Consider the following 11820-nt stretch of genomic DNA (forward strand, 5'->3'; position numbering starts at 1 on the left):
CTAAGGGGTAATTTTGTGTATCATCATTGGGGATGTACAAAATTTCTTTGGTAAAAAGTTTATATTATACAAAATAAAATACTTCCTATAACCTGGTTTGTTATGTTCAGTGAATAAAGATTATAACCTAATTTCTACACTAATTTAAAAATTTGGTAGGGTTAAATGAATAGTAACTCTCTGTTTGGCGCGAAGCGCCAAAATTTTTTTTTTTGTTGAGTATTTCTTGGTCTTTTTTTTGGAAACTGGGATAGTTTTGCTTTTTGTAGGGTAGGGGGCAAAAAGGGGCATTTTTGTTGACCAGGGGGGGGCAAAATGGGGCATTTTTTAACATTTAGGGGGGGGCAGGGGGGGCGGTTGCTAGGGGGGGGCAATGGGGGGCGTTTTGGTCGCTAGGGGGGGGCGATTGCCCCAAATGCCCCCTTCGGTTCGCACGCTACTGTAAGAATGATTTTATCTTTAATAACCTATCCTCTCAGTCCAAAGATAAAGCCTATATACCAGGTTTACGCAAATGTGTCAGAACTTCCCCCCCTCTTATTGGTTGAAACGTTTAAAAACTGAATTTTATGAAACAATCGATAAAGATTCAATAAAAGTCTCCATGTTGTTGAGCCAACGAATAAGATAACGTTACTAAACTATAGTGTAATTAAGTGCCCAGTATCCCTTCCCTCCCTGTTTGTTTTAGTAAACTTAAGTTAAAGAAAGCCTAGCAAGAAAAAGATGATTTTTAATTTTTATCCTACTCCTTGTTAAAAGCGAAGCTTTTCTAAAATTAGGGTCGGTCCGTCCGTCCGAGATAGTTAGCTTTTATTCGTTAATTTAGGCATGTTAGAATTGTCCTATCGATTTCAAACTTTGCATGGTGATTCCTGTAGTAGTTAGGTACGATTTAGAAAGCGTAGCAACTCTATAATCATTACAAAAATGTCCGTACGTCCATTTTAAACATGTTGATTTTTCTACTTTTTTAACAACAAATTTTTATGTGATCTAATTATCCGTTTGATCTGATTTTAAAGATGTAAGCATGTCCATAAACATTATCCTATACACAGCAGTTTTTCACCGAATTTACTTACAATTTTGCTTCGACTCTTATACTTTTATTTTCTGGTTATTCAGTTCAGATACTATACAATTGTTAATGTCCGTTTGTCCTACCGTTTCAGTGCTTCGCTTTTATTGATGTTGTCATCATTGTTAATATTAATCCTAATAAAAATAAACTAGTTAAAAATATAAAGCTAAGTTTTACTTTAAGTGGAACCCTAAAGAAATCATGGAATATAAATTCTGTTACTAGCAATTTTAGTTTTCATCAGTTTAAAATTCCCATTAAAAAAACTTATAAACTTAATTGTAACCTATGTTTTAGATACCCCTGGAACCTTACTATTGACTTTTTTTTGTGGGGAAGCCAAAAATCTAAACGCATTTTTCTCTTCAAAGTGTGTAAAAAGAGAATATATGCCAACTTCACCAAATTGTCATAATTCATTTTACCATTTTGTTAAATTCATATTATATTATCTGAAATTATGTCACAACATCTAAAGAAAAGTCATTACAACTAAACATTTTATACTAAAATTTATTCATTTGTTATAATAATATTAATTCTATAAACTTATAATAAACTTGGTTAACTAATTAACATTTGTTTTTAGTGACTATCTAAATTTTTTTCTTGAGTATATATTTTTTTCAAATTGACTAGTTTTCTAACTAAAAACAAATTAGCTAAGTTTTTTTTTCTTTCAAATGCATTATTTAGATTAAAAACTTACGACGTATTCATTATGTATAAATCTTTTATATAATCTAAAACATTGTAAAAATTACAAAAAGTTAGTATCGTTAAATTTTAGTTTTAAGTGCATCACTGGACGATTAGTTTTACATAAATGGACGGTTGAGTTAATTTTATCATAGTTATCAAGGACGGTAGGTACTGTTACATTTTAAAAATTGGAAGATTTTTGTTATATTAATCATTGTTTTTATCAATGTATAAATATAATAATACAAATTGCATTAGGTATAAACTTTTATAAATAACAGTTAATTCTAAAATATCTTAGAAAATTTAGAGGGGGAAACTTTTTAAAAAATTTCAAGCTTTTTTACTTATTAATATTAAGTTACCAAAATATCAAAGGATTATTTTCTCTTATATTCTAAACATCATTAAAAACTTTAAGATGAACAATGAACATTGCCCCACCTACCCCAATCTTTAACAGCTAAATGCAAGTGCATGTCTATTGTCTAAACAAATAAAGACTAATCTCTAAGTGAAAAAAAGTATTTCTTTAAGGCAAACTGTTCTACAAAAAGATTCTTATTACAAGTTTTTTAAAACATTTTTTTAAACTATAATCCCTTTCACCAACTTACAACACCTAACATCATGATCACCCAAATCTAATATTATCATTTTTTCTTATTTATTTATAATATTTTCTAATAATATGTGATAGATGGATTGATTGATTGCATATTTTAAGAAGATCCAAACTCCTCCATCCATTTTTCATACTTGTCCAGATCCTCTTTGGATACAGACTTGTTACACTTGTTCAAAGCCTCCAGGAAATCCTAAATTAAAACAAGATTAGTTTTCGTCCAAACTTATGCGTTTTAGATATCAAAAAATCATTGTCCTTTTGTCTACAGGCATACATGATTCCATACATGCATTAGTCGGGTTTTCGCAACCCAAGTGAAACCCAACTCCTTGTGAAGGGAAGCCAAAGTTAAACCCATCTTTTGTCCTCCTTATTATTGCCCAACTAGGAAGCTGAAGAGTACTGCATGTTTGTAAACAACCAACTGAACGACTGGAATAGTTATTTCTCGCATCGTATTATAAACGGCTTTCCGCGGATATAGAATGTACAATTATGAGATTAAAACTAGGTTTTATTAGCCCCGGGGTGCCGAAGGCACCGGCTAAAAAAACTGGTTTTAATATTATGATTGTACATTTTTATATTCGTAGAAAGCTGGATATAATACGATGCTAGACATAGTTTTTTCGTATGGATGAGAACCGGTTTCTATCCACCGGATTCAAATGAATACGAGAAATTATTTTAATGCTTGAAGCAAAATTTATTTATGAAATCCGATAGATATTGGCAATTGCTAATGTATGCAAAAATTAAAAAATCTGACCCATTTCCTAACCGGAGCTTTTACAGTATTGCTGAGCAACCTTGGATAAAAAAAACGACAAGGGGAGTGTTCTACAAGTATTTGTGACACTTTTTGTCAGGGAGGGAGGAAACATTGGACTGTCAATTTGACATGTAACTTAAGTTTCTTATTCGTTGGCTCAGAAACTTGTAGCTTTTTCATTGAATCTTACTTGGTTAATTAAAAATTTTACAACCACAAATTTTAATGTAGAAAAGGGGTGTTTTTTTTTCGTCCATTGCCTAATCCCTTAAGATCCTTGTTAATGAACAACTTACATCCTTAGTAACAGGTAGATCTAGCTCCTCCTTGCCCAAGTTCCTGATCTCCGAGGGTTTGAGTCCCGCAATCTTCTTCCTCATGGACATCATGGAGGCGTCCCTGCACACGTTGGTGATGTCAGCACCGCTGTACCCGTCAAGTTTGCGGGCTATGGTTTTCAAATCAAGATTTTCTTCGGCTTTAACCTCTCTAAAAGTAGAAAGCATATGATTAGATACTAATCAAGATGACATATACAATAATTAAATTCAAAATAGATTATTGACATTACTTTCTTATTTACATTATTTAATATATTATTCTCTAGGGGAGGGCCGCGGAGGACAGGAAAATAGCTAAAAGCCACCACAAATAGGATATACATACATACAAGTTTTTCTTGATTGATTGATTGATTAGCCATAGTTTCTTAGAGTTTGGACCTAAGTAGTCATGGAGTAGGTTAAGACACTTTTGTATAGCCACTAGGGCCATCAAGCTCCACGTTCAAGCACATTATGACTTGACCCGCTATCTCATGAGAGCTACTCATTATTACCTCACCCTCGCCGAGTATGGCCGGTGTCCCAAATTAAGTCACCGTAATGAATGACGCTCTCCGCAGAGGAGCTTGGGATAAGGGAAGTACTGATATTATGTACGTTACTATTGAGTATCCAAACTTACTCAATAATCCCTTTCTTACACAACCAGGGGAAGTTGTGTGATTATTAATGCGAAGAGAAATTCGAGTCGACACATGGAGAATTTAACTTGAACTCTCACCACCGTAGCACAGTGTGTTACCACTGGTGAGAGTTCGAGTTCAATTCTCCATGTGTTGACTCGAATTTCTCTTCGCAATAATAATCACACAACAAGTTTTTCTGAAACTTACAACCAATTCAAACAGAAATTTCTGAGATCTTAGGCTTTAAACAAAAAACTTATTATTTTATATTTTCTCAATAACATTGGAAATGTTTAGGTCATATAAAATATTCAATTGAAAAATATCAAAAGTCAATTTTATTTACTTTTATGCTTGCTATGTCCTACAAGTTTTTCAGTGAAAATACTAACTCTAATCTTGTTAACTAAGTATAGGCAAACCTCAAATTAATCTTGAGCAAAGCTTCTCTACCCTCTGTGGTGGGTAGTGGAATGTAAATTCGTTTCTCTAATCTTCTTCTCAGAGCCTCGTCAATATCCCATGGGAAGTTGGTAGCTGCGAGCACCATAACTACCTAAAATTTTCATTCATTAAAAAATTTAAGGGGGGAGGCGGGTGTGACACTTTTTGAAACCAAAACTACAAGTCAAAGGAACTCAACTAAAAAAATATTTACAGCATTGGAAGTTGGCATGGCAGTACAATGTGGAACTGTGAAGAAATGGCGGCGGAACTACCGCTCTCATAGAAAAGAAAACCGCCGTTTTCCGTCAAAATCTTTTAAATCAAAACCGCGGAACCGCCGTTTTCCGCCGAATTGTTTTAGCTTTTCCTTGCCAAATAAAACAATTTTAAATCATCTGAGACAAACTTATTATTTTTCGCTTATATCTTCATTTGACACTTTTTTCAATAGTAAACATCTTCAACATAAACAAATACAAGGAATTTTTTGTTAAAAAAAAGGGTTGTCACAAATAATATAAAAAAGGGGGTGGGGGGGGGGGGGGTTAATGCAACCATCTCGTAATCAATGATTAAATGGCACTTAGAATTCGAATTTCGATCTGAAATTTTTTATGATTAATCCTTGGTAGGTCTATTTTCCCTAAATCGAACAAAAAAATGGAAAAGTAACAGCTGACGGCTCAGCCGTTTAGCCGTTTTTTGCCTATTTTAAGGGCAAATTCATCAAAGGAATCAACTTTTTAAAACATATCTTTGGTTTATTTCATGTTAAATGATAGCAATAACCATTTTTTAAAGGGGGGGGGGGGCGGATGTGCCACTTTTTAAAACCAAAAGAAAACGCGCATGATCTCAGCCCATAAAAGAGTTACAGCTCTAAAATTTGGCACAGCAGTTGCTTTTGTGGAGAACAAAATGGAACTGTGAAGAAACGGCGGCGGAACTGCCGCTCCCGCCGAAAACCGCCGATTTCCCGCCGAATTTTTTTTTGTCTTTTCTCGCCATAATAGACAATTTTCAATCATCTGAGATAAATTTTTTTTTTCATAAAAATTTTCATTATATTTTCACTTGACAAAAGATTTTACACTTAAATATTTTAAAATATTGACATGTTTGAAATATTACAAGTGTCACGTGAAAATATAAGGGATTTTTTTTATGAAAAAAAAAGTTTATCTCAGATGATTCAAAATTGTTTATTATGGCGAGAAAAGGCAAAAAAAAATCGGCGGAAAAACGGCGGTTTTCGGCGGGAGCGGCGGTTCCGCCGCCGTTTCTTCACAGTTCCATATTGTTCTCCACAAAAGCAATTGCTGTGCCAAATTTTAGAGCTGTAACTCTTTTATGGGCTGAGATCATGCGTGTTTTACTTTTGATTTCAAAAAGTGGCACATCCGCCCCCCCCCTTTCTAGTACCAGCAGCTACCAGCTAGAACCATTTGATAAGGTTTTTGAGCGACAAAAAGTATTATGTGGAGATAGGTTTCGTGACTATTTTGCTCCTAAGATATAAAAAAAATGACAAAACGGATGAGCCGCCAGTCAACTTTCAACTTTTTGTTCGATTTAGGGAAAATAGACCTACCAAGGATTATTCATGCAAAATTTCAGATCGAAATTCGAACTCTAAATGCCATTTAATCATTGATTACGATATGGTTGCATTAACCCCCCCCCCCCTTATTTAATTTGGTGAGAAAAAAACAAAAACAATTCGGCGGAAAACGGCGGTTCCGCGGTTTTGATTTAAAAGAATGTTAAACCCGCCTCCCCCCGCTTAAATGTAATTTATGGTCTTGTAAATGAGAAGTGTTAAAATTGTATTAATGGATCTGTTTGGCATTGGAAATGTATTTTATGATACTTAGGTTATGTCATAAGGGTTTGTCATATTGGGCATTTTTTTCGATAACGGGCCGCCTAATTGCTAAAAAGGGTTTTGGGCGCCCAAAAGTGGTTTTAGGCACCCTTTTTGGGCAAATGTCGCAAAAAGCATATAAAAAGGATATAAAATAGCCTAAAACCATCCCAGGACCTATAAAAGCTCCACTGGAAAGGAGAACCATATCGGTTCAGCGGTTAGCAAAATCCAAAAAAAGCTTACTAATTTATATAATAGTTAATATCACCCAAAAAATAGGTCTGCCCCCATTCCCATTTTTTTCACCCCCCAAAATGGAGGGTGCCAAAATCTGCCCAAAAGGACCCCGCCCGCCCAATTTGACAACCCTGAATATCACCCAAAAAATAGGCCCGCCCCTCCCCTTTATCTCACCCCCCAAAACGGAGGGTGCCCAAATCTGCCCAAAAGGACCCAATAAAGGGCAGCCCGAAACCGCCCCCCTAAAACCGCCCACCCAAAAGCGCCCGCCCGATATGACAACCCTGTATGTCATTAATAATTTTATTTCTTACCTTGCCAGGTTCATCTGTAATACTAGACATACCATCCATCTGTACTAGTAGTAACTCTTACTTACCTTACCAGGTTCATCTGTAATACTAGACATACCATCCATCTGTACTAGTAGTAACTCTAACTTACCTTACCAGGTTCATCTGTAATACTAGACATACCATCCATCTGTACTAGTAGTAACTCTTACTTACCTTACCAGGTTCATCTGTAATACTAGACATACCATCCATCTGTACTAGAAGTAACTCTTACTTACCTTACCAGGTTCATCTGTAATACTAGACATACCATCCATCTGTACTAGTAGTAACTCTTACTTACCTTACCAGGTTCATCTGTAATACTAGACATACCATCCATCTGTACTAGTAGTAACTCTTACTTACCTTACCAGGTTCATCTGTAATACTAGTCATACCATCCATCTGTACTAGAAGTAACTCTTACTTACCTTACCAGGTTCATCTGTAATACTAGACATACCATCCATCTGTACTAGTAGTAACTCTTACTTACCTTACGAGGTTCATCTGTAATACTAGACATACACCATCCATCTGTACTAGTAGTAACTCTTACTTACCTTACCAGGTTCATCTGTAATACTAGACATACCATCCTTCTGTACTAGTAGTAACTCTTACTTACCTTACCAGGTTCATCTTGTTATACTAGACATACCATCCATCTGTACTAGTAGTAACTCTTACTTACCTTGCCAGGTTCATCTGTAATACTAGACATACCATCCATCTGTACTAGTAGTAACTCTTACTTACCTTACCAGGTTCATCTGTAATACTAGACATACCATCCATCTGTACTAGTAGTAACTCTTACTTACCTTACCAGGTTCATCTGTAATACTAGACATACCATCCATCTGGACTAGCAGTAACTCTTACTTACCTTACCAGGTTCATCTGTAATACTAGACATACCATCCATCTGGACTAGCAGCTCTGATTTCACCCTCCTAGAGGCCTCGTGTTCACTCTGAACAAGGAAAATCATATTCAAAATAATAATAAACAAGCTGATTCGAAAAAGTTCCAAGCTTAAAATCCAATCGAAGTTAAAATCCATGTTACTACATATTATTATACTTGGTATAAGGTATATAACCTACAACGTCCATTGCAACAAACACATCACTTTTGTTTGGATTTAATTTGATGAATAAGAACAATCTAATGGTTGGCAAAAAAACCTTACCTCACTGCCTCTGCGAGAACACAGGGAATCAATCTCGTCAATGAATATAGTACTTGGAGCATAGAATCTAAAAATAAAATAAAAATAGTTGACCAAGGCACACAACGATTTTAAATACATTTGACAAAATAAAAATATTACCTAAACGTATGCATAAATTCTTTTAGTACGAAGGAAAATTTAAAAAAGAATAAGAACCCTTGTTCCTTTAAAGGAAGATTATATTCATTTCTCAGGTAATGCTGTGTGTAGATTTAAGGGTCGCCATACTAACTCTACCCACTAAACTTACATTTATTTACTTTCATAACATTTGATGCAATAAAAAATTAATCTATCAACTAACCTAGCCATCTCAAAAAGTAGACGAACCAATTTCTCCGACTCTCCTCTATACTTGGAGGTCAGAGTACTGGAGGACACATTGAAAAAAGTTGTTCCACACTCTGTTGCAACAGCCTAGAATTATAGAAATAATACATCTTCGCCTTAAAAAAAGATATAAATTACCTAAATAACATGAATAAACTTAAAATCATTAGGTATAGAATTTGTATATGTTTAAAAGTTATAAAATAAGACTTCTATCTTTAGTGAGCTTTTTTCTAAAATTTATTAAAATAATCATCTTTACCTTGGCAAGCATAGTTTTACCAGTGCCTGGAGGACCCACCATGAGTACACCCCTCCAGGGCCTACGGATACCCTTGAAGAAATCTGGCATCCACATGGGAAGGACGACGGCCTCCTCCAACAGCCGCTTGGCCTCGTGCAGGTCGGCTATGTCGTCCCAACGGATGTTTGGATCCTAATAAAAAAAAATAAACTTTTATAGATATTTAATTTTAAATACAAAAAACCTCATAAATCCAGGGAACTAAAGGGATAAGTCAATGGCCCATAAATTGATGAACATCTTTAATTATGATTCACAAAATTACCCTTCTTTAGATTAAAATTTATGGCTGAAACGTTTGGACACTCAACTTAATGAACCAACCAATCAAAATTAAATTAAGTCCCCAAAGTTGTTAAGTCAACAAATGAGAAATGTTATATTCTTATAATATAAAACTTGGGGACTAGTAAAATATACATCCAAATGTCCTCTCCCTCCTAGCAAGAATAATTATTTTATACGACCTTTTCTATAAAACTAAAGAAAACTTAAACTTAGAGGTACCTATTACTTTCTTTGTTTGACAAGAATTCTAACTACTAAACAAGACATTTCCATTAAAATTACCTTCTGAACAATGTCTCTCTCCAGCATATCCACAAGATCTCCATCATAGCCCGAACCATCAAACCTGGGCCCTTCATCATCAACTCCCCCGCCCCCATTACCGCCATCATCATCCTTGTCATCCTTTTTGCTGCCTCCAGATCCTCCAGGAGCCTTGGGCCCTCCACCACTACTGCCCATACTAGCAACATTTCCATACGTAACATTGCTGGAACGTCCTTTCTTGCCATCTTTACTCGGTGGACCGCCACGTTTACCGGCAGCAGCTGTACCGCCTGATCCGCCGGCCTTGTTGTTTCTACCACCGCGGCTAGGCTCCGACTTTTTGGGACCACGAATGGGCTTGACGCTGCCGCGGTCGGCCGCCTGGGTTGGCGGCTCCCAAACTGCAGGATCTCGCGGCGGCGGAGCCGGCCAAACGGCTGGGTCTCTGGTCGGTTCCTCGAATGATGTATGCGAACGGGCACCAACAACCTGAGCAGAAAAATAATTTATCATTAGGTAGGTAGGTATTGCTCATTTACTTATTGTCTACAATAGCCAACAACCACCCCACGATATTCCCTGAAAAGTACAACTAAATTGGACCATCTGAAATCTTTAGCTTCTGCCAACAAAAAAACCTTAATATTTTATATAACAGGTTATCTCAAGCATGAGAACCACATTTGAAAGGAATTGTTATTTTGACTGGCCCAAAAAGATTGAAGCCAAATAGCTCTTTATAGGTGAACTTTTAATATTACCTGAGAATCATAATGGCCACCCTTAAAGAGATTCAGCGTCTGCATAATATTCTTGATGACGTCATACTCCTGAGCAATTTCCCCCTGGATTTGCTGCCATTTCATCTTTCTACCTGGATCGTCTATTGTTCCTATATAATATGTAATGATATAGGGGGGGCATTCCTGCAATAGGACCTATCTGTTTTAAGACTTTAGAATAGGAGATTAACAATAAAATTTGGCATGGCAGTTGCTCTAATGAAGTGTAATATGGAGCTGTTGAGAAACGGCGGCCGAAACCCCACTCCCGCCGAAAATTTAATTTTGCCATTTATCGCCAATGTGGCAATGACAAATATGAATAATTTGGTAAGTATATACAATCTTTTTTTTTCAAATAAACTTCCTCTGTATTTTGTATTGACACGTTTTTTTGGAGTTACATGCTTAGAATATTTAGAACAAAAAAAATCACAAGTACCAAGTTGAATAAAAGTTGAACTTTATTGAAAAATAATAATTTTGTACCTATAAAATGTTCAAAATTGTCTAATTTGACGAGAAAAAGCAAAAAAATTGGAGGGAAATTTCCATCAATTTTTTTAGCTTCGCTACTTAAGGAGGTTGTCATCCTTGTTTTACTGTAAAACACTTAACCGCGTACCTAATAATCTATGTATTTGTTGAACAACTCCTTGATAATAAACACTGGCAGTTTCATAGTTTCCCAGCAAGCTCATCTCCCGAGCTAGCTTCGTATTATCACATATATCTGTTACACTGATGGACATTTTTATTCTTGCTGCTGGAAGCCTCTAGTTCTGTGGGGGTAAAGTTAGAGAGGGGCTTGGCGCATTCTGAAAGATTCAAGTTTGCACATTTTGTACTGAGTAGAAAATTAATATTTTTTTTACAGATTTTTAAAATCCTTAAAAAATCCAGAGATTTAAAGGGATAAGACAACGGACGATAAATTGATGTACATTTCCAATTATGATGAACAGAATTACCCCTTCTGTAGATAAACTATTGAATGAAAGAAATTTTTTAAAAATTAAATAAATGTAGGTACCCAAAGTTTGTTATAAAACTTTGGGCACTTGTCAACTTTCTCCCTATAAAACCCCAAACAACATATTTCATTGGCTAGGAACGTAGTCAAAGTATTTCCAATTTAAAAAAATAAATATTCAAACTATTTTCAATACATTGATTTACAATATTTAGAACTACAATGAAATTACAATAAAGGACAGTATTTAAACACTTGACCATAATTCATCAATGCATACAAACAAAATAAGTTAAAAAAGAGATCAAATTTAATAAAAAATTCAAACAAATGTAAAAAAAGAAATAACTTGCTTTGTAAGTTTCTCTGTAAATTATTGTTATTAAATAACTTTAAAATTCGATAAAGTTAAACAAAATAAGATACCTACCAAAAGGAATTTTTGTATACCAGATTTTATTTTTTCTGTATTGCCCATTGACTTTGAAAAATTGATAATGCACAATTTAAGACAGACACAATGCATGGGACAGGTGCACAATATAGAACACAAATAGCAGAGCAGAAATGAAATAAATTTGGCAAAAAATA

The 11820-nt window shown here is 35.1% G+C and overlaps 1 protein-coding gene across 1 annotated transcript; it reads right to left on the reverse strand.

Annotated features, from left to right (window-relative positions):
* Positions 1 to 1583: 1583 nt before the first annotated feature.
* Kat60 (katanin p60) lies at positions 1584 to 11772 on the reverse strand. Its single transcript, XM_080152395.1, has 10 exons — positions 10882 to 11772; positions 10236 to 10366; positions 9490 to 9963; positions 8878 to 9051; positions 8590 to 8702; positions 8244 to 8310; positions 7938 to 8024; positions 4579 to 4712; positions 3483 to 3675; positions 1584 to 2604 (listed from the first exon to the last, which is right to left on the reverse strand). The coding sequence occupies exons 1-10, from the start codon at positions 11006 to 11008 to the stop codon at positions 2509 to 2511; spliced, it is 1596 nt and encodes a 531-aa protein (XP_080008521.1). The 5' UTR covers positions 11009 to 11772; the 3' UTR covers positions 1584 to 2508.
* Positions 11773 to 11820: the final 48 nt, after the last annotated feature.

Source organism: Acartia tonsa, chromosome 3 (assembly GCF_053477335.1).
Source record: "Acartia tonsa isolate MP-2025a chromosome 3, ASM5347733v1, whole genome shotgun sequence".
Classification (NCBI taxonomy): domain Eukaryota; kingdom Metazoa; phylum Arthropoda; class Copepoda; order Calanoida; family Acartiidae; genus Acartia; species Acartia tonsa.